General features: G+C 43.1%; 2 protein-coding genes across 2 annotated transcripts; one reads left to right on the top strand and one right to left on the bottom strand.

Annotated features, from left to right (window-relative positions):
• Window positions 1-1,211: 1,211 nt before the first annotated feature.
• LOC134575230 (E3 ubiquitin/ISG15 ligase TRIM25-like) lies at window positions 1,212-3,458 on the top strand. The gene has a single exon (XM_063434485.1). The coding sequence runs from the start codon at window positions 1,248-1,250 to the stop codon at window positions 2,916-2,918; it is 1,671 nt and encodes a 556-aa protein (XP_063290555.1). The 5' UTR covers window positions 1,212-1,247; the 3' UTR covers window positions 2,919-3,458.
• Window positions 3,459-21,508: 18,050 nt separating this feature from the next.
• LOC134574872 (E3 ubiquitin-protein ligase TRIM39-like) lies at window positions 21,509-23,056 on the bottom strand. Its single transcript, XM_063433921.1, has one exon. The coding sequence runs from the start codon at window positions 23,054-23,056 to the stop codon at window positions 21,509-21,511; it is 1,548 nt and encodes a 515-aa protein (XP_063289991.1).
• Window positions 23,057-24,143: the final 1,087 nt, after the last annotated feature.

The following is a 24,143-nucleotide window of genomic DNA, read 5'->3' as shown; positions in this document are numbered from 1 at the left end:
AAATCTCTCTGATTCCAATTCCGTTTAATGTGGATGAGCATTTGTTTGTGTCATTCACCCTCGTCATTAATCTCATTTAATCTGACTCTGAGAACCCGTCACTGTGTTTGGTGATTGCTCGCTGTAAGTACACAGGTTCTTCCATCAGTCAGCCTGGACAGTCACTTCATGGCTGGACACAACTCTTCCATGGGTGGTCCTACACTGTGGGAAACCTGCGCAACTGACTGCCCACCTCGTCTATCAAACAAGTACACAATGATTAGAAATGTAGGATTTACACATGAACACTACATGTCCCTCCATGCCCACATGTCACAGCTTGTCTCCCCTGCAATAATCTACAGCAAACATCATACTGAGCCTAAATATGGCTGAGCATGATGGGAGCTGAATGCCAGAGGAGCGGGAATGCTCCTCAAAACCTGCCTGTGTGGAGTACAACTCCCAGCACAGTAAGCTGAGGGTGGGAGGCTGAGTTATAGTGAAGCGTGAATATTTTCTATCTGACCAACAATTGATCATGCCTATAGGCATTGTACTAGTTATAGTTAAAATACTCCTAAAGTAATCAGGTCGATTTAAACATTCGGCTCCAGGCCAATCATGCCCTTAATATTTCCTGCTGCGTACCTAGTGCACTGTTAATAAAATATTAAAAGCTGGACTTCCAGGAAGATAAAATACAGCTATTCAATAAAAACTAAAAAAAAAAAAAATGCATCACTCCCTGTCTCCACTACATCTGACAGAGCTTTAGAAATTCCTGTTTGGGAGCTGCTGTTTGCTCTTCTGGGCTATGCTTTGCACTACAGGGCTAACTCATTGGATGGGAGCTAATCACTCTCGGACAGAGTTTTGCATCTTCCTTGATTCTGGTCATACATGAAAGATGTTGGGTTCGATAGCCATGTGATAATGTTAGCTGAATGACCTTTGTGCGTTTCATGCGATATTGGCTGTTATTTCTTCATGTTTGCTTTTTCCATAATTCTCGATATCTCAAAGCATAATACTATGTTTAAGTGACTATAATAATTGAATTCGAATCCCACCCAAATTTGTAATACTCATTATGCCTGCATTAAAGGAAACCTTTTCAGGGAGATAGAAGAGTTAACAAACTATAGTTAGGAAGATGCAGAGTTAACAGTCACAGAGGTGAGGTAAATACCTCCACACCCAGAACGTGGAATGAGTTGACTCAGGTTTCTTTGGTTTATGACAGATAAACTTTTTCATTTTCAATGTCGTTCCTGCTTTCAATGATGGCGTCTGCTGACCTGAGGTACGAGCTGACCTGCTCCATCTGTCTGAACATCTATACAGATCCTGTAACCCTGACTTGTGGACACAGCTTCTGTCGGATCTGCATTGGAGATATGCTTGGGGCACAAGACAGATCTAAATATTATACATGTCCCGAATGCCAAGTGAAGTTTCCAAAACGCCCTTCACTGGAGAGGAACAAAGCGTTGTGTAAAATGGTGGAGAATTTCCTATGTGTTCACCCAGAGAAGGAGAAGGTTAAGGTTTTCTGCACTTACTGTTTGCACACTCAGATACCTGCTGCTAAAACATGTCTGCTGTGTGAAGCTTCTCTGTGTGACACGCACCTGAAGGTCCACATCAAGTCAGCAGAACATGTCTTAATAGAACCTACCATTTCCCTGGAGAACATAAAATGCTCCATCCATAGGAAAGTCCTGGAGTATTACTGCTGTGAGGATGCTGCCTGTATCTGTGTGTCCTGTAGCCTGGCTGGAGAGCACAGGGGACACCAGGTGGAGACTCTAATTGAAGCCTCTGAGAAGAAGAAGGATGAACTGAGAGATATTCTGGAGAAACTGACCTCAAAGAGAGAGGAGGCTGAGAAAAGATTCCAGAACCTGCAAGAGCTCAGAAGGGAAGTGCAAGAAAAAGCAGCTGGTGTGACAAAGCGTGTCACTGCCATGATTAGGGGCATCAGGGAAGAGCTGGATGTCCTAGAGAAGCGAGTCCATACTGCGATCTCCAGAGAGGAAGAGCAGGTCTCACTCCGAGTCTCAGATATAATTCAGCAGCTGGAAATGAAGAAGGAGGAACTGTCCAGGAAGATAGGTCACATTGAGGAACTGTGTAAAATGACAGACCCATTAACAGTCTTACAAGGATGGAAATCACACAGCTCTGACTATTGTGATACTGAGGAGGGAGATAATGCAGACAGAGAGAGAGAAGATATTAAGGTTTGTGCTTCAAGACATCTGAATACAGATGAGATCTCAGTGACCTTGCACAAAGGTTTAGCTGGACTTGTGACTGGGATAAAGAGACTGCTCAATGTACGAGCAGACGAGTTACTGGTTATGAACATAGCATCAGGTACATTGCTAGATGTACATAATGCTTCACACATGTTACTGGACGTAGAAACGGCCAGCAATAATGTAGCAATATTAGATGATTTCAAAACTGCCTCTTGGTCAGAAATAAGTCAGTGTCGAAGTGAAACGCCAAAGAGATTTCAGTTTTACCAAGTTTTAAGCTCTGGGAGTTTCTCCTCAGGGCGACATTACTGGGAAGTGGAAGGCAGTAAGTCAGGGGGATGGAGGGTAGGGATGGCCTATCCTAGTATAGACAGGAAAGGGGATAAATCAGGACTTGGGAATAATAACCAGTCATGGTGCTTAGAGTGGTTAGATAATAAGTATTCATTGAGACATAATAGCAAAATAACCAGTTTACCCCACAGGTCAGAGAGTCAGAGATTAATGATCTACCTGGATTATAATTCTGGGCGGCTGTCCTTCTACGAGCTGAGTGACTGCATCAAGCACTTACACACCTTCACTGCCACCTTCACCGAGCCGCTGCATGTTGGGTGCAGAGTATTTATGAATAGCTGGGTGAGCATAGTTAGAAAGAAAATGGTTTGAATTCAAATATTAGGCCACCGTGGCCACTTGAATAACCAAGGTTTTTTACTAAGCATTCTGGGAAATCAGAGTGAATTTCAAGCAGTGATAGCAAACTGAACACATGTGACCCGCAGATTGTTAGTCAGTTTGGACATTGCGGTGTAAACATTTTAATTCACTTTGAATTCCCAACTCACATATTATTGAATAACCCGGCAAGTCAGCCATGTTCTCAGTCATGCTATATCAGGCGACACTATGTACACTTTCAGGAGGGGGGGGGGGGTGTAAGTTCTAATGAAAGGTTCGCTGGCCACACCACACCACCCCCCATATATTTATGTACAATTTTGAAAGCTTACTGTCTGATTGAAGATTTTAATTCATCAGTATAAATGATATTTAGAACTAGATCAAAGAAATGTATTGGATTTTTGCAGTTTAAATGTTCAGCTGGTGATTATATCTACTTATCAAATCGTTTTGATGGTTAATATTCACCTGTCAATAACAATAATAATACTATAACCATAATTATATATACAGTATACACAGGCCTTAACTTAATACTTCGAATAGACTTTTAAAATGATTTCAGATTTGATGTATTGATATATTATTTATATAGGATATATTTTGATATTTTAATATTTTAAAAAACAATAGAAAAATATAAAATCATTTTAGAAGCTTAGCCAAAAAATAGTGAAAAATACGTCATACTTAGGAAACCGCAATTCTGAAACTGGAGAATACGACCATAAATACAAACGATATATTCTGAAATATAAATATAATACACAATGTCCGCTTTCGTAAAACCATTCAGCCGTTGTGCAGTCATTAATATTGTCTGAGGCTAGTGCATAGAGCATTACGGTTCCTTTCTTTCTGGTTTGCTGTTTGTTTTGTGATAGATTTTTGAATATATTGCTAACATTTTAGAACTGGTGCAGGAATCAGGGAATATGAGGAGCTTTCAATAAATGATTCATGGTATGACTTGTGTGTGTAGAGGCTCCTTATTAAAAATCTTTTGTTAAACTGCTTAAAGAAACCAGTATTTTACTTGTAGCTTCAATTGACTTATGTAATTTGTTAAACATAAAAGGAAGGAGTTGAAAGCTTTTTAATAAATGATCCCAGACAGAGAGAGGGGGGGTAACCCTGATAATAAGGAAAGAAGAGAACGTAAAGAGTCCTAGAGAATGCAGAGCCATGGAAACATGACATTTATTTGATATAGAGTTAAAATATGACAGTACTAGTCACGTGAGGTTGCAATAACCCCAAAAGAGAGAAAGCAACAATTTCCTCAGTAAAATAATCACACCACTAAGCAGCAAGGCATGTGATGGATGAAGGGGGAGAGGGATTATCGCCTAAACAGTCACTCAAAAGGATCCTAGAAATAGTGAGTTTATGGCGATCCCTAGTTGGCTCTATTAGGAGTAGATCTCATGCCATGGACAATCTGGACATAAATACCATCAGGTACAATCGCACTGAGCCGACAATTATAACATAAACAAGAAGGATCTAAATCTGTGCCTTCCAGGGCACCTAAATCTGATAGATCGTCTAGTCTAGCTTCCCATATGTCTACATAGACTAAAGCTGCGGACGTTGTAACAAAATAACCGAAATCTGATAGATTATCGTCTCGGCTAGCTACTGATTAATCAGTGAAGTCTGGACACCACCATGTCTGACCGGGCAGTGAAATAACCTGCAATCAGAATAACGATACCAAATCTGCCTGTATCTGCTTACAGATCGAGAGTATACTGGAATAATCAGAAACATCTCAGTAAGGAGTTGGAGGAATAGAGTTAGGTATCTAAATGAACCCCGACGCGTTTCGCCAGCAATCGGCTCTTCAAGGGTGTAAAATATCTTCGGTTGAATTGCTTAAATAAAACAATATTGGATTTGTAGCTTCAATTGACTGATGTAATATGTTAAACTCAATAAATCCCTGGATTCTTGGCTTGGACCCCAAATCACTCATTCTCTCTATTACTCTTCTAGGCAATAACTAGAGGACACTATTCACTGATCACATAGCTATTTATTGATGTTATTGCCATAGAAGGCCTTCTCTTCGACCATTGTTGTGAGAATGATTAAGCAAGGTAATCTGCGTATATTTGCATCTATTGTTTGTATGTGTCCTTAAGATAAATAAAGAATTTATTAAAAATAAAGCATTCTTACCACCCTGAACTAGAGTCTTGTCTGTTATTGGAGAGGGCGGCAGAGGGTGCGGACCTGTGTGCTGAGAGCTTAATCACTTGAGCCCATGAGCCAAAAGCATCTTTGTAAAGACATGTTGGATGCACTCAAAGGAACTGATTCCTGCTTGGAAGGTGAGTGGTCAGAGAGGTAATATCTGCCTGTGTAGTGGGTAGAGTACAAGACCTCACCGTGTTCTCATTACAATTCACTTAAATGAGAATAGCTGAGAAATCAAGAGGGCATTTCTCTTATAATTTCTCTAGCTGTATAAAAGAACTCCACAGTAATATATAGTGTGTGAGCAGAGGCGGAACTAGTAACCACAGGGCCCCAGTGCGAAAAGTGCCCCGGGACCCCCCCATTGTATAACACATACACATACAGATACATACACAGACACACATACTGATACACATACACACAGAATGATACACATTCAAAAACACATAATGACACTTCTACAGATTCACAGACACACATTGATACACATGCGGATACACAGACACATATACAGACAGACACACATAGACACACATGCAGATGCACATACACAAAATGACACTCATACAGATATAAACAGTGACACACATACAGATACATAGGGGCACACACTGACACACATGCAGTGAAACAGATACACATACAGACACAGCTACACACAGATACACATACAGATACACATACAGACACACATACAGACACAGCTACACACAGATACACATACAGACAGATACACATATAGACACGCATGCAGATGCACATAAACAAAATGACACTCATACAGATATAAACAGTGACACACATACAGATACATAGGGGCACACACTGACACACATGCAGTGAAACAGATACACATACAGACACAGCTACACACAGATACACATACAGATACACATACAGACAGATACACATATAGACACGCATGCAGATACACAGGCAAACAGATACCCATGCAGACAAAGAGATACACATGCAGGCCCACATGCAGACACAGACATACACACACACACAGACAGACACACATACAGACATTCTCTCTCTCACACACACACACAAACTGTTAAAAAAAAACATTTAGTTACCCTCCTGTTTCCTACCTTTAGGTGCAGGAGGGTGACTTCCTTGGGGTCCAGTGGTTGCCTCATGCTGATGCCCACTCTGACTCCCTCCTCTCCACCCCGGCGGTCTCCTCCCACGTGCGCTCTGTTAGCTGTGAGCAAGTGACGGCTTGGTCCCAGCTCTGACATCATCACTTGGACCCGGTCTCGCTTTTAAAGCGCAGACCGGGCCCCAGGAAATCCATTGCCAATAGCATGGGCCACCCAAAAGTCCCCTTAAATGCGGCCGCACCACAATGCCGGCAGGCACCTCGATCACAGGGGTTGCAGGACATCCGGGCCCCCTGGAACGACGGGCCCGGTCGCAGCTGCGACCCCTACGGTTCCACCAGTGTGTTTGAGTGTATAACAGAGCTCCACAGCAATGACATTCACAGTAATATAAAGTGTGTGAGTGAATCACAGAGCTCCACAGCAGTAAAACTCACAGCAATGTGCAGTGTGTATGAGTGTATCACAGAGCTCCACAGCAGTAAAACTCACAGAGCAGTTTGTATGGTTTATATTATAATCATGTGTATCCATAGAATTATATTTGGGAAGGCAAGGCTACAATCTAGGTAGTATCATACAAGTAAGCCTTATGGGATCCTACCTGAAATATCATAAGACCATCAATTATACAACGAATGGCTTGGACTTAGAGCTTCCCTGGCCCCCAACCATATTCAGTGGCTAGGGGTTTTAGTTAAGGAAAAAGGGGAAACCTAATGTTCCCCCCAAACCCCACCAATGGGCTGCAGATGACGGCTTTAATATCGATAACAGGGGACATAGGTTCCCACCCAATTTCCACACACGGGTGTTGGTTCTAATATTGAAAATGGGGAGACCTAGTGCCCTCTTAGTCCCCGCCCATGGTAAATGGAAAGGTGCTCTGAATAAATATACAAAGTGGGATTGACATATCATTGTCCATACCTGTCCCCCCAGTGGCTAACCAGACACACCATCATTGAAAACAATACCTACCCACAATACCTACCCCACACTAATAATCATGAGAGGGGGCACAATAGGTCTAAAGACCTGCAAGAAATAATTCATACTTACCATTTCTTTTTTCCTTTTATATCATTTTTTCAGTCCCAAAAAACACCAAATAAAAATCCATGTCATGTTGCAAACTAAAAACGACACAAATAGATAATAAAAAATTAAACACGGATCGCAAGATAAAATGGAAAAGTCTAAAAAACACAATAAAAACAATTCGTTCGAGCCTTTGGGGACTTGCAATGTGACGAAACCACTTATAAGGGTTTTACAATGCTATGCAAGCTCAATCAGAGAGCTCTGATATCGCACAATGTGGGAAATATCTGTCAAAGAGCTCTGATTGGTTGATTTGTAAGCTCAATCTGGGCCAAACACACATGGAACAAAGATGGATCATTTTTAGTGTGTCACATTTTTTTTCAAGTGGATTTTTTTTTTGTGATTCAATCCTTTTTTTTTTTAATTAGATAGTTGCAATGGGACTTCATGTTTTGTCTGTCCTAGTGTCCTTTTTTGGGGCCGACGACACAATGTTTTAAGAAGATACAAGGTATCTAATGGTAAGTTTCATTTTTACAGATCTTTTGACTTATTGTGCCTCCTCACACTATTATTAGGATGAGGGCGGTAAGTAGTTTCTTTCCTAATTGGGTTCAGGGGTGGCGGGGGCTTGAGAACCCATATCCACCAAATTGAAAGGGAGGGATTGACAATGGCATGTCCACCACCTCCTTTCTTTAGAACCCAGCCACAAACCACCTATGGGTCAGCAATTTGTTCCTCATCAAGTTCTCAATATTAGAGCACCCACTAGCCACCCATGGTGGGGGCTGGGGAGGGATATTAAGTCCCCCAGTGTTTCTCCTATCACTGTCTGTGCTATTCATTCATTGTATCTCCTATCACTGTCTGTGCTATCTGTCCAGTGTTTCTCCTATCACTGTCTGTGCTATCAGTCCAGTGTTTCTCCTATCACTGTCTGTGCTATCCGTCCAGTGTTTCTCCTATCACTGTCTGTGCTATCCGTCCAGTGTTTCTCCTATCACTGTCTGTGCTATCTGTCCAGTGTTTCTCCTATCGCTGTCTGTGCTATCTGTCCAGTGTTTCTCCTATCGCTGTCTGTGCTATCTGTCCAGTGTTTCTCCTATCGCTGTCTGTGCTATCTGTCCAGTGTTTCTCCTATCGCTGTCTGTGCTATACGTCCAGGTGTGACTAGGGCTGCATTAACAAAGGGATTTAACTCCTAAATGGCAGAAAATTGAGCAGTGAGACTGCAGGGGCATGTTCTATACACCAAAACTGCTTTATTAAGCTAAAGTTGTTTGGGTGACTATAGTGTTCCTTTAACTACTGCTAAGCTGAAAGGGAGCTGACATCAAGAAACAACATAACGAAAAGAACACAATAAGCTCTTCCTCCTATAATTAAACAGAAGAACACCATCATTTTCCATAATTTTTGTTCACCAGATAAGTGCCTTGTGTGCTTGACAAGAGAAATCTTTGTGTCATGTTTTAAACCATTAAATATGAGATAACATTACATGCAGTGCTTGAGTGATCACCAGACCTTGTCCTGTGATATATATAATATCAAAGATGAAAAATAATTCCTTGTTGGTGCTTCCAGTAATGGTGGCCACTGATCTGAGAGACGAGCTGACCTGCCCCATCTGTCTGAGTATTTATACCGATCCTGTAACCCTGACACGAGGACACCACTTATGCCAGGTCTGTATTAGAAGAACATGGGACATGGTGCTGGGAAGAAAAGGGTGAGTGGACTCTCCAGGTTGGAGAAACCCTAGTGTAAGGACAGGACAATGTTCGAGAACTACAAAGCCCCAATCCTGAAGAAGACTACGTTTGACCCAGAAATTGACTGTCATACATGAAGACTTTGTGGAGACGCATTTAAAAAGTATTATGGTCTCATTTAATGTGAGTTTTCAAACACTCTCCTGTTCACATTACAATTTTTCGTGTTTTATTAACCATTAACTGCTTACTAAACTTATCAAGCAGCAAACATTAAAATGCTAGTATTGAAAGGTAGAGAAAGCATTTTAATCCCTCGACAGCGGTGGGAGAGGCAGCAGCGTTGGTCCATACTGCCCCTATGTGACCTGCCTATTAGAGATGTACAATGCTGGCAAATTTTTTTGTTTCATTTCATTCCAATTGGTTATTTTTCAAATTTCAATTCATTGAAAATTTGGAAATTGTTGATTCAGAACAAAACAACATTTGGAAACAAAATACTAAAATTACACAACGGATAAATGAATAAATGAATACAATTTTGATCTTTCAGCTGTTTAGTAGATAACCCCTTTATGTGGGTACTAGTGCCCTAGTGTGGTATCTGTAAATATAATGAGCCCACATAAGGGTATCAAATTAGGGAGCCACCTGCTAAACAGTTTAAAGAGTGATATGAAAGGGCTTTATCTTAATTCTGATCTTTCCTCTGTTTAGTAGATAACCTAATCTGGGAACATGGGATTCTCATTTACGGACACCAAATTAGGGACATATCTACTAAGCAATTGAAAGAGCACATTTTAGAAGGAATGCTTTTCTCATTTCTGCTCTTTCAGCTTTTAAGTGGATAAGTCCTTAATTCGGTATCCTGTCCTTTCTTGGGATTGTCATATTTAAGGCTAAGAATTATGGATGCAATCTGCTATAATTTTGTATCTCCTATATATGACAATCCCACGTAAGGGCACTAATTTAGGCAGTAATCTGCTAGGATGCTGAAAGGGCAGAGGAAAAACACTTTTCTTAACTTTTCAGTTGTTTAGTAGATAAGTCCACAATTTGGTATCCATTTAACGTCAAACTCATGTAACGGAACCAAATTAGGGTAAAACTTTGCTGTTTGAGTTGTTTAGTATATAACTTAACACAAAGAATAATTAGAGAACACCTATCCTAGGGGGGAGCAAGGAACCGGGTTCCGCCCCAGCCAGTAAGAATCCAGGAAAATCAAAATAACCGGGGCACGTGCTATTGAAAGCAATCACGTGATCAGTCATGTGATTCCGAGCTAATCATGTGACTGAGTTAATTAGGTTAGCCCCCTCCTATTTCCTGTGGTTGGGTATTTATTGTGATCACTGAGTGTTAGTAGTTTGACAAAGACCTTGCAAGCAGTTAAAATGTTGCTTTGTACAACATGAGCCTTTATATAAAGGAGCACTGTTACCATGATGGAATTAGTTCTATTTTTCTGGTTGTTTAGTAGATAAGTCCGTAACTTGATGCCTTTATTGCAATCCCACGTCCAGCGGGCAGGGTTTCCTTTTTGATCCACAAGTCCTGCTATACATGATGTTATCTTTATATACCATAAAGCTGACAATAAAACTACAACTCCCAAAAACCCTTGCATTGTCCATAATCCACACATCATGGGGAGATCTCAGCCGCGTTATAGAAAGCAAATCAGACACCACTCACTTCCTGGTTTGGTAATATCTCACTGCAAACCCTGTACGGACTGGATTTAAATGTATCCTATTTATTTTGGTTTTATTTTGAATTTATTTGCTTTGAAAAATCAAAGGGTTACGATTGTAAAAAAGAATCACAGCATGATTCAGAGAGACATGGGAGCTGCTTGGCCAAAAGCCCCGGGCCGGGTATTACGGTGCTACGATCACCCCAACCCAGAGCTCCCTTCTCCTAAATACTGTTTCTGTTTCTCCGATAGAGAAGGCAAGGCCTCAAACAAACATTTCACTGAGCACAAATCTGAGAATCCATTTATTAACAAATCACAAAACATTACTTTTCACTTCTACATTTTTTGGCAGATCAGGAAATTGGGAAAAGGAATAAAAGGGACTGAAATATCTAAATATGCCGCCCAGGGCCTCTAACCGTGATCAACGGGGGAAATCTGGGAGACGGACCTTGTTTGATTCCCAAATCCGCAATCAGAGAATGGTTTTATTGTATACTAGGACCCCTCACAGCGGTAACAGGAAGAGTAAAGATAAAGACACAATGAGAATGTGTATAAAGCATTTATTAAATCACTAAAGACAAAGAATTCATTTAGATGTATCCCATCCGCTTCCCATCATTCATAGAACAAACTAGTCCCATTTAAAATCATCATGATCATTACAATATATAGCATAGATTGATATCTAGATACACATAAAGCTCAAAGTCTGGTAATAGAAGGCAGGGAGGAGACGGGAAACCTGCACATTCCATGGAGTGTGGGTGGAACTTGGCTGCACACACACAGTCCGCCCAGCCAGCTCCAGGTAGTCTATACATTGCGCTGGTATCTGGAAGATCAGGGAGAGCTGCCTGGGGTCTCTGTACAGTGAAAGGGAGCGAAGACACTTTATTACTAAAACTGTAGAAACATTTCAAAACTGAGCCTACAATAGCCCAGCTGTGTGTTTGGCAGAAAGATTTGTAGGATTGTCAGAGGTGGTACGAGGGCTCAGTCAGTGTGAGCTGGAGTGGGTGTTTGGAAGAGTTTATACATCATACAGCAATAGGACTATAAGCACTGATACTAGGGTTAAACCCCCACGTTTTACCGAGTACCCCAATATCGATGGGTCCTCAACTGTGTTTTTGGATTAAAACTCAGGAGAAAAAAAATATATGATAAACTGCTTCAATTATTTGTTTGTAAAGTGTCCGAGTGTTGGAAAGAGCGTGTGTCTGCTTGTCATTATTATTATTATTATGTTTATTACTATTATATAACAAATATATTCAAATGTTAAAAGTGAAATGGAGAAATAGTTACAATATAAAAACGCACTGACAGATGGACTGACGTGCCCACGCTCGGTGAGAGCACACCTATATTGATACCGGAGAAACTGACGGAAGCCAAGCACAGAGAGATGGACACAGGTTTCTTCAGGAAGGAAGAGATTCTTTATTGGATCACCGATCGGGACTCAGAGGGACTAGCGTCACCAAAATACAGCAAAGTCTGAGTACTGAATACATAGAGTACATTCCTTATATAGCACTGTAGCTCCTCCCACAATTAACTACACCCACACATACCCTTAACCTATTTAATGAATAGAGTCTAAACTCATCCATCCGGTCTAACCACGTGGCTCATCTGATACAAAGGAGAGGGACGCGTAACTCCAGTTCCTACATTCCTGCACCTGGTCAGTACAGTGACGACAGTATCTTAGCTACGTGTAATTAAGTAACTGATACTTACAAACACATATACATACATATGCCTTGTGGCAATCTTAGCCTGCTAAACTTGTATTTTACTGGAATTACATCACATTCCCCCCTTTGATGCCTCTGATATTTCACAATTACTTGAGGCATCACTTAACCTTGGTTTGCATATACCTCAGGTTACCTGTTCTCGTAGTCTTAATGCATACCTCACAGCTAGGAATGTCGGTACCTCTACCTTCCTGAATATAAAAACACATATAAATAAACACAATCAAAAGCACATCTTTCGCCGTCATCCTCAGTCTTCGTCCGTGCGATGGAACCTCAGCTTCCAGGATGTGAGGGGCTGCAGGGAATGGAGTTCTGCTCATCTTCACAGGTGTCCCTTCGAGACTTTCCTGGCTTATACACTATGTGATGGTAAGCGGACAGGCTTTATTATGGCCTTCTCACTCACACCTGTAACAATAAAATTTGTAATCCACAATAATTCCTCGTTACTCCGACTGAGTAGTGCGTTTCAACCGGATCTTGCAGGGATTCTCTGGATCTGCTGTAACTTGCCAAGAATCAACTGCTGCTGGCTTAACCCTGGAGTGATGTATCCACGGAGTCACTTCTGCTACTTTTATTGCTGTAGGGGTAGACAAAAGAACAACATAAGGACCTCTCCACTTGGGCCCTAACGGTACAGTATTCCACTCTTTAATCCACACTTGATCTCCTGGATGATAACTATGAACAGGGGGATAAATATTCACAGGTAATCTATCTTGTACCCATTTCTGTACCTCCTCCATAGTCTTACCCAACTCTACAACCTGCTGCCGGGTAATTCCTTCTCCCAACTGACTCAAATCCCCCCTTAAGTTACCAAGTACGGGAGGTGGTCGCCCATACATGATTTCAAAAGGAGAGAGGCCCATCCTTCTGGTAGGGGTACTGCGGATTCGCAATAAAGCTATGGGTAAGAGAACGTTCCACTTAAGTTGGGTTTCCTGACACATTTTAGCCAACTGGTTCTTTATAGTTCTATTCATTCTCTCTACCTTACCAGAACTCTGGGGTCTATATGCAGTATGAAGCCTCCACTTTATACCAAGCATATGAGTCAGTTGTTGTAGGCACTGGTGAACAAAAGCTGGACCATTGTCCGATCCTATAGAACAGGGTAGTCCATATCGGGGTATTATTTCTCGTAGCAGGAATCTCACAACTTCTCCTGCTTTCTCTGTACGAGTAGGACATGCTTCTACCCAGCCTGAATAGGTGCACACAATTACCAGCAGGTAACGATGTCCACCCGATTTAGGCATCACTGTAAAGTCTATTTGTAGATCGGACATGGGGAGTCCCCCCATAAACTGAACTCCTGGTGGCTTTACTGGTCCTTGTCTTGCATTATTCTTAGCACACGTTACACATCTGCGTACAATGGCCTGAGTCAAGTTGGACAATCTTGGTATGTAGAAATGTTTTCTAAGAGATTCTTCAGTACTGTCTCTCCCAGAATGTGTCCCGTTGTGATAATTTTGGACAATTTCTACCGCTAGCGATGCTGGTATAACTATTCTTCCATCTTCTAGCTGATACCACTTGTTCTCCAGATACTTTCCCGGTTCAGTCTTTAACCACTCCTCTTCTTGAGCTGTATAAACTGGAGTCCATTGGGACAGTGGAGTTGGTATTAGAGCAGCTATATGCCCTACATACTCCTGTCTTCCTGATTCAGCAGCACGCTTAGCTGCACTATCTGCCATCCGATTTCCCTTGGTTACATCACCATCTCCTCTCAGATGCGCTCGACAATGTATGATACCGACTTCTTTCGGCTCCCACACTGCTTCCAATAGTTGTAGGATTTCAGCTGCGTACTTGATTTCTTTGCCTTCTGAATTCAGTAGTCCTCTTTCTTTATACAAAGCTCCGTGGGCATGAGTGGTTAAAAACGCATACTTAGAGTCCGTATAGATATTTACTCTTAAACCTTCAGCCAATTGTAACGCTCGTGTTAGTGCTATTAATTCTGCCTTTTGTGCTGATGTTCCTTTCGCCAGTGGCCGAGCTTCTATCACCTTGTCTATTGTTGTCACTGCATATCCTGCATAGCGGATCCCTTCTTTCACATAACTACTGCCGTCGGTGTAATATTGAACATCGGGGTTCTGGATGGGAAAATCACGAAGATCTGGTCTACTTGAGAATACTTCATCCATTACTTCCAAACAATCATGTTGACTTTCAGTAGGTTGTGGCAAAAGGGTAGCTGGATTTAAGGTGTTTACAGTCTCTAAATGCACTCTTGGGTTTTCACACAACATTGCTTGATACTTGGTCATACGGCTATTACTAAACCAATGATTTCCTTTGTAATCCAACAACGTCTGTACTGCATGTGGGACTCGTACATAAAGTTCTTGACCCAGAGTGAGTTTATCGGCTTCAGCTACTAGCAGGGCGGCTGCAGCTACGGCTCTTAGACAAGGTGGAAGTCCGCTGGCCACTGCATCCAATTGTTTAGACATGTAGGCAACAGGTCTTTGCCATGATCCCAAGTACTGTGTCAATACTCCCACAGCCATTCTTCTTTGCTCGTGTACATATAAGTAGAATGGTCGTGTGTGATCAGGTAGACCTAATGCTGGGGCACTCATCAAAGCCTTCTTCACATCTTCAAATGCCGTTTGCTGTTCTTGGGTCCATAAGAAGGGGTCGTGCTCTGTACCTTTGATAGCTGCGTACAGAGGTTTTGCTAGTATCGCATAGCTGGGAATCCATATCCTACAGAAGCCTGCTGCCCCCAAGAATTCTCGCACTTGTCTTCTATTCTTGGGTATTGGTATTTGGCAGACAGCTTCTTTTCTCTCTGGCCCCATAATTCTTTGACCTTCAGAGATATGGAATCCTAGATACTTGACAGTTGGCAAACACAACTGAGCCTTCTTTCTAGACACCTTGTATCCTGCCTTCCAGAGAATGTGTAGTAGATCGTGCGTTGCTTGCTGACAGATTTCTTTTGTAACTGCTGCTATCAACAAGTCATCTACATATTGTAACAATACACACTCTCCTGGGATGGACTCGAAATCCAATAGATCTTGACTTAGGGCTGAACCAAATAGGGTAGGTGAATTTTTAAACCCTTGGGGCAGTCTTGTCCAAGTCATTTGGCGTTTTGAGCCCGTTACAGCGTTCTCCCATTGGAAAGCGAAAATACATTGACTTTCTGCGGCAATTCGGAGGCAAAAGAAGGCATCTTTGAGATCTAAGACTGTGAAGTAAGTAGCCCCGCCCGGAATTAAAGCAAGCAGGTTATATGGATTGGGTACAACTGGATGTATACTAACAACCGCATCATTGACTGCTCTTAAGTCCTGCACAGGTCGATACTCATCTGTGCCGGGCTTTTGAACAGGCAGCAATGGGGTGTTCCAGGGGGAAGTACAGAATTTTAGGATACCATACCGTATGAACTTATCCAGATAGGATTGGATGTTCTTCTTAGCCTTCTGCGGAATGTGATATTGTCTTAGGCTCACTGGATAAACCCCATGTTTCAGTTCAATTTTTATTGGTGGAATATTGCGGGCCAGTCCTGGTGGGTTGTTCTCTGCCCAAACTCCTGGTATGTTAAACAATGTCTCATCACTCCTAGGGTTTTGGCTAGTCAACACTGTATAAAGTCGCCACTCTTCTTCCTTTGGTACGGATAAAGTCATAATACCTGAAGGTCCATTAAACTTTAAAGATGTTGTTCCATCTGGTAGGAACGTAATCTGCGCTTGTAATTTGGATAGCATATCACGTCCCAGCAATTGGACTGGACATTCAGGCATATAAAGGAATTGGTGTTTTACTACGTGGCCTCCCAATGTACAGAGTCGACTTTTAAGAACCGGTCTTTCAGCACTTCTTCCAGTTGCTCCTATCACAGTAATAGTCCTTCCAGATGGAGGAGCAACTAGATTAGTCACCACTGAATGTTCAGCACCAGTGTCGATCATGAACGCACTCCTCTTTCCCCCTATTGATACATCGACCATAGGCTCCGCTCGACCAAGGGGGATGGAGCCCGGTCGGTATCAATAGTCCTCCATGACCGTGTCAGCCAATCCTACAAAGTCCCTACCTTCTCTATCGCGAGACCTTTGCGCTGCTGGAATATACCTGTCTTCCCTAACACTTCCTCTGTTCCCATTACTCCCTCTATAACCATTACTCCCTCCGGGACCTCCTCTACCTCTCGCTCTGCCTCTAAAGTTTCCGTAGCCTGCCCTGGGTAGGACCCTCTCGTACTGCTCTCTTTGCGGACATTCGTTCCTCCAATGCCCTTCTTCCTTGCAATACGCACACTGATCCCTACTCAAAGGCTCCCTACTCCATCTATTATTGCCTCTATCTGGGCCCCGTTTATCTACGCCTGCGATCGCTACCGCTAGCATATCAGCCTTTTTACGCATCTTGCGCTCCTCCTCTTTCTTGCTTTCTGTTTCCCTATTCATATAGACCTTATTAGCTACCTCCATTAGTTGGGAGATTGACATACCTGCAAACCCTTCTAACTTTTGTAGCTTGCGCTTAATATCTCCGTAAGCTTGGCTGACAAAGGCGGAGTTAACCATTCGGGAATTGTCTGCGTCTTCCGGATTAAAGGGGGTGTACAAGCGGTACGCCTCCAATAATCGGTCATAAAAGACACTGGGCGCTTCATCGCTTTTCTGGATCACCTCAACTGTCTTCGACATGTTAATGGCTTTCTTTCCTCCGGCTTTCATGCCAGCAATTATAGCGTCTCTATAGGCTCTGAGTTGAACCATATCAGCACCATTTACGTTCCAATCGGGATCGGTGTTGGGATAGTGTGTCGCGGCCCATGCTGCTGGATTGGCTTGGTTCAAAGCACGGGCTCTATCCTCTAATGCTTTAATGGCTGCTTGATTTATTCTTGTCCTTTCCTCATTGTTAAATAAAGTCATTAATAACTGCTGGCAATCAGCCCATGTCGGATTATGTGTCTGTACTATTGAGGTGAACAGATCAGTCATGGCTTGTGGTTTCTCAGTATACGAGGAATTATGGGTCTTCCAGTTTAAAAGGTCGGTTGTGGTAAATGGGACATATACGAAGACTGGGTCAGCGTGTGCCATTTGACCTGCGGCATCGATATAAGCTGACCCGGGATTTAAGCGAAGAGGCATCTGATAGTGCTTTAATTGTTGGGCACCAGTCAACTGTCGGGTTTGGATGGGGCTACGTAGAGAGGCGTCAGTCATGGGTTCCGGTCGGGGAGAGATAGGGTATGGGGATGTGGGAGGTTGGTTTTGGGAAAAGGTGGTAAATAGAACACTTCGGGCCGAGCTAGATGAAGCTTGACCGGAAGCCTGAAGTGGCGCCAAATCAGGATATTCGTTTCTAATGGGGGTGGGTTCTGGTTCCGGAAGGGGAGATTTAGTACGAGGGGGGGTGGATCCTGTACTGGAGGAGGAAGCGGAAGTGGATGAGGGTAATGAGGGAAGGGTTACAGGACTTCCTGTATTTGCGTCACTTCCTCTTACCGGAAAGTAAGGGGGCGGCAAAGGGATCTCGGACTCAGGGGGCGTGTCCAAAATGGGCCTAACACCAGCCCTAGTGGACGAACAAGTCCTAGCTACCATGAGGCGACACTGTTCCTCGTGGCATGTCCGGAGCCATTTTGGCGAGTCATTTACGGCCTGTCTCCAACAATCAATATAAGGAAACTGGCCGTAAAGTTCAGGCCTACCTGATACAGCCACGTGTAAGCGCTGTACCAGAGTTGGATCCAAACTGCCACGTGGCGGCCATGCCGCAACCAAAGTAGGCCACTCCCTAGTGCACAAAGTGACCAAACGTACAGGGGACATCTTAACCCCAAAATCACAAACTTTGAATCCCTTTTTAAAATTCTTAACCATACATCCTAAGGGATCCGGAATCGTTGACTGCGACGCGCCCATATTTAACAGTGGAACGTCGTCGACAACGATTACTATACACGCGTACTATTCAACAGTCACACCCGTTTCCTCTGGCAACAGCACCACGTGGTATGGTTACCAAGTGAAACGTACACCATAACAATAAACACTCAGGGAATTCCCGTACACACACAGCTGCTACACCAGTCACTATATAATCAATATTATGCCCTTTGGCGTAACTACACAGTCACCCACGCTATAATTCTCTATATACGAATTACCCGTCTATAACACACCCCAGTAACATCGTCTTTTACAAATAGCGGTTACAGTACGGTTAGCATAGGTCAAAGCACAAGTTAAGGTCACAATACAATTATTAGTGGTTATGGTGTTAAACATGCAATGGACGACAATGATTAGTACTTATTATATAATGTCAGTAAATATACAGGGTTATGGTACCGTGCACTATAATACAGCAACACACTATTAACACTCTCGCTAGACGGCTGAGCTCGCGCTATCTAACAAGATATACACTTTACTAAAACAATCGTTAACACATTTACAATTCCCAACTAAACTATTGGCCAGTACCTTGAATGGACTACCTAAAACTATATACACCCGTTTTGGTTAGCCACACTGCCCAATCACCACATATACATAGCGAGCTAGAGAACCGAATTTACACAGACGCCTCTTAGTCGCACTATACAACGAGCTAGAGAACCGAATTTACACAGGCGCCTCTTAGTCGTACTATCAAAAGTCTAGTGGGTTCCAAATTTACACGCCTTCCCACTTAGCCCAGATAGGATGAGAACTAGCGAACCGAATTTACACAGGCGCCGCTTAGTCTCCCGGTCCCTCCGACCTAGCGAACGTAATATACACCCTAGAACGCTAGTCTAGACAAGACACCGGTGTCCGGCTAGGGCTATTTACACCAGGACCCCGCCTGACTAACCAAATCAAACGGTCTGACTAAAGAGCGTTCGATCGAGCGGTGCGCCTTCGCTCCTTCCCTCCGACAGAGGGGGCAGATACAGATTCAAAAACCCCTTTGGGCCTACCGCACAATCGGTATACCCCTAGCGGGTCCTGCCGTCTAAAACAGCAGTTATCTTACCTCCTCGTTCCTGAACCTGAGTTCACACTCATCGACGGGGACACCCCAGCACTTCTCACGTAGAGGCCGATGATCTCCTGGACAACAGACCAGTGGCGCCGAGACGAAGGGAGGTCCACGCAGAAGTTCAGGGGTGCAGCCGTAGAGAACGTGGGCAAAGATAGACCGTCTCACGCCTCTGCCTCTCAGCTACCGTTGAACGATGAGCTTCCCGGCCAATGCACCAAATGATACCGGAGAAACTGACGGAAGCCAAGCACAGAGAGATGGACACAGGTTTCTTCAGGAAGGAAGAGATTCTTTATTGGATCACCGATCGGGACTCAGAGGGACTAGCGTCACCAAAATACAGCAAAGTCTGAGTACTGAATACATAGAGTACATTCCTTATATAGCACTGTAGCTCCTCCCACAATTAACTACACCCACACATACCCTTAACCTATTTAATGAATAGAGTCTAAACTCATCCATCCGGTCTAACCACGTGGCTCATCTGATACAAAGGAGAGGGACGCGTAACTCCAGTTCCTACATTCCTGCACCTGGTCAGTACAGTGACGACAGTATCTTAGCTACGTGTAATTAAGTAACTGATACTTACAAACACATATACATACATATGCCTTGTGGCAATCTTAGCCTGCTAAACTTGTATTTTACTGGAATTACATCACAATATCAGGTGGATTTTACAATAAATAAAAGCATACATTTCTCTTTTAGCAATAATAAAACTAATTAATAATACCAGGGTGCTCACTGGGGCATCAATGTTAAGAGCAGAGCAAGGCACGTGAAGGCCTGAGGCTAGCACACGGCTGGCCCTGTATTAAAGGCACACGTCAAACGCTAGATGTTAGAATCAGCATTCAAAATTATTCCAGTCTGTTAGAAAAAAGACTTTTCTAATTATTTATTTATGACATTTCTGAAATATTGTGCCTCTGTAGAGAAATCACTTGAAATCACGCTTTCTTCTAACAGATTGGAATCTGTTCTGAAGCCGATTTACACAAATGAATCAAATTATCCTCTCGCTCTCTCCTATAGGGCCACACTCCACTCTCGCCTCCAGCTCGGCTACTTTCCCACCCTGTCTATTTGCTGTCTCTCTCAATACCCTTCCTATTGTGATTTTATACCCCACCTCCTCTAGACTGTAAGCTGGTTTGAGCAGGTCCTCAGCTACCTATTGTTCCTGTTACATTTTGTTATTGTCTCATTTGGTAAATTCCCCTCTTATTGTAAAGGGCTGCGGAATAAGCTGGTGCTATACCAATACCAATATAATAATAATAAAAATAATAATAATAATAATAATAATAATATTAATAACAGAATCAATCCAATATTCCTGCACTCCTACCATAACTAACAACTGCCTGGTGCTCGTCAGCAAAAATACAAATTAGCACTCGGAGGCCATCTCCAGCAAAAGTCATTTAACCCCTTAAGGACACACGGCATGTGTGACATGTCATGAATCCCTTTTATTCCAGAAGTTTGGTCCTTTTAAGGGTTAAAACGTAGCTTTTATTAACTCAAATAAAATAGTCAACATTTCATCTTGACGAACGTTTTGTTGAAGCAGCTGAAACGCTGGCTATTTTATTTGAGTTAATAATAGCTATGTTTGAAATGGCTTTTTCCTGGAGACGCCCTCCGAGTGCTATCTATATACTGGATTTATGTTTACGTTTTCCTAGCCAGTCCTCATGCAATCAGCTCGTAACCCAGTACATGTTTTCTGAATCTATTCAGTGGAATGGGATTGGAGAATAAATAAATCCTAAATGGTTAGAGGTGTATGAGGATTGGATTGTGTAACCCATTGTACAGCGCTACAGAATTTGCTGGCGCTATAAATATAATCAAATAATAATAATAGCAAAATGTGGGCACAGTCCACCAACACCAGACCAGCTGTCCAGCTCTACAAGATAATTCACTTTTCTGAGCTAATAACCTACGCAAAATCCTATATCTAGGATTTTATTCTCAAACAGCTTTCCCTCCCCAAGTTAAATATAACATAAAGAGGTTCAGTGAAGCTAGTAACATAAGTGTATAAGTGTCTAATTGGGGTACACAGTTCATAAAATGATATCCTCCCAGCATCATAGTCCAGGAACATTTCAATACCCGCATTAGAAGGAACATACGGCAACTGGACTCCTTTAGCGTCATGTCTCACTGAATACTGATTTTCCCACCTAGATAAACCCCAGCATTTGCGACTATGTCCAAGATATGATGTACTTCCTTCCCTGTCTATATTTTCATAGGAAACCCCGATAATAAAGTTCCCTACTCTAGTAGCATCCACTCTCCAGTAATAACGTCCAGACGAAAAACTCATGGTGCTTAAAACTTGAGGATAATCCACAAATCTTCGAGGGTGACTTGGGCGCTTTCGTGATTTTTCTAACCAAGTGGCAGTTTTCTTGTCTGCTGATAGTTCTACATCTACACTAACAGTCTCTTCGTCCAGAAAAAGTTCTGTGGCTTCCAAAAGAGTGGACCGCCTTTTTAAATCAGTGACAATATGACTAAATCGCTCATTTAAGGTCACTGAGATCAGCCTCAAATCTAGATCCCCTGCAACACGAGCAATATTATCTATCGATATGTCCTCCTCACTGTGCTTCTCTGTATCAAAAAATCCAGCTCTGTTAATTACTGGGTCCATCATGTTACACAGCTCCTCGATGTGACCCATCTCCCTGGACAGATCCTCCTTCTTTATTTCCAGCTGCCGGATTAGATCTGAGACTCGGAGTGAGACCTGCTCTTCCTGCCTGGAGATCTCAGTATGGACTCGCTTCTCCAGGGCTTCCAGCTGTTCCCTTATGTCCATAATCATGGCAGTGACTTCTTTTGCTACCCCACGTGTTTTTTCATGTATTCCTCTCCTGTATTCATGCAGACTCCGGATTTTTATCTCAGTCTCCTCTTTCTTTGAAGTCAGCTTCTTCAGAAAATATCTTAGTTGTTCCTTTTCTGAGGCCTCATCTCGTAACTTCACCAGATGACTCCTGTGATCTGCAGCCACGCAATACACACAAATTAAGGTTGCATCATCAGAGCAATAATACTCCAGAGGCTTATGGTGGATGGAGCATTTATTTTGACCATAGTCAATATTGGGTTCCACTAGAACATGTTCTGCTGACTTGATGTGGACTTTCAGATGGTTCTCACACAGAGAAGCTTCGCAGCATAGACATGTTTTAGCAGCAGGTACAGGAGAATCAATACAGTAAGTACAGGGTATACCAACGTCCTCTCCATTCTGATGAGAAGATAGGAAGTTTTCCGCAATGTTACGCAGTCTCAAGTTTTTTTTAAGTTCAGGCAACGTCCAGAACTTGTGTCGGCACTCAGGGCAGAAACATTCCCTGTCGTCATCTTCCCAGAATCTGGTAAGACAGGAGCTGCAGAAGTTGTGACCACAAGGCAGGGTTACGGGATTTGTATAAATATTCAAACAGATAGAGCAGGTCAGCTCGGCATTCAGAGCAGCAGACGCCATTACTGAAAGCAGGAAGTAGAAATTGCAGGGGGGGGGGGGGGGAGAGTTCTCTCTGAAAAAACAGTTTTCACTGCATTTCACACAGAGGGAGTGGAAACTCTACACTTGCTCTTTAACTTCCTGACTGTTAACCGTGTTGGTTCCTGAATGTCACAATCTTTTAATGCAGTGATAATTGGAGCTATAATTAACACTGTACTCCAGGAAATCTGTTAGAATGTGACGGCAGATAAGAACCATTCGGCCCATCTAGTCTGCCCAGTTTTCTAAATACTTTCATTAGTCTCTGTCCTTATCTTATAATTAGGATAGCCTTATGCCTATCCCACGCATGCTTAAACTCCTTTATTGTGTTAACCTCTACCACTTCAGCTGGAAGGCTATTCCATGCATCCACTACCCTCTCAGTAAAGTAATACTTCCGGATATTATTTTTAAACCTTTGTCACACTTATTTAAGATTATGTTTAGATTTCTTTTAACTAGCTTCCCAAATAACAATGGGCAGGCCCGGACTGGCCATCGGGCATACCGGGCGAATGCCTGGTGGGCCGCGATGGCCGTGGGGCCGAGGCTGGCAGGGGAGAGCACAGGATCTCCCCTGCAGGGCCAGCGCTACCCGAGTGCCGGCTCCGCTGTGTGCCTCCAAGGGCCGGTGGGGAGATCAAAGATCTCCCTCACTGGCCCAGAGACACTGACATGCGGCCGCCAGCTGGGGAGTGAGGGAGGGAGGAGAGGACCGGCGGAGCTCTGGCCAGCAGCTCCGCCGGGTCCTCCACGGGATTCTGAGCAGTGCCGCGGAAACGCTCAGATCTCGCGAGAGTGAACTCTAGCCTGCAGGCTAAAGTTCACTCTCATCACTGGACCACCAGGGAAGGAAGCATGGCACCCTCCCAGGCAGAACGGCACCCCCTCGCCCCCTTCCCCCTCCCCCCCCCCCCCCCCTCCCAAGCTAAAGGTAAGAAGGGAGGGGGGCATATAACTTAAAAGAAAAAAATATTAATAAAAAATATATTAAAATAAATTCACACTGATACACACAGCACCCCCAGACACACACCACTCTCAGACAAACACAGCACCCAGA

The sequence above is a fragment of the Pelobates fuscus genome, chromosome 10, assembly GCF_036172605.1.
Source record: "Pelobates fuscus isolate aPelFus1 chromosome 10, aPelFus1.pri, whole genome shotgun sequence".
Taxonomy (NCBI): domain Eukaryota; kingdom Metazoa; phylum Chordata; class Amphibia; order Anura; family Pelobatidae; genus Pelobates; species Pelobates fuscus.
The sequence above is the reverse complement of the archived record's forward strand: the minus strand, read 5'-3'. Positions and strand labels throughout refer to the sequence as shown.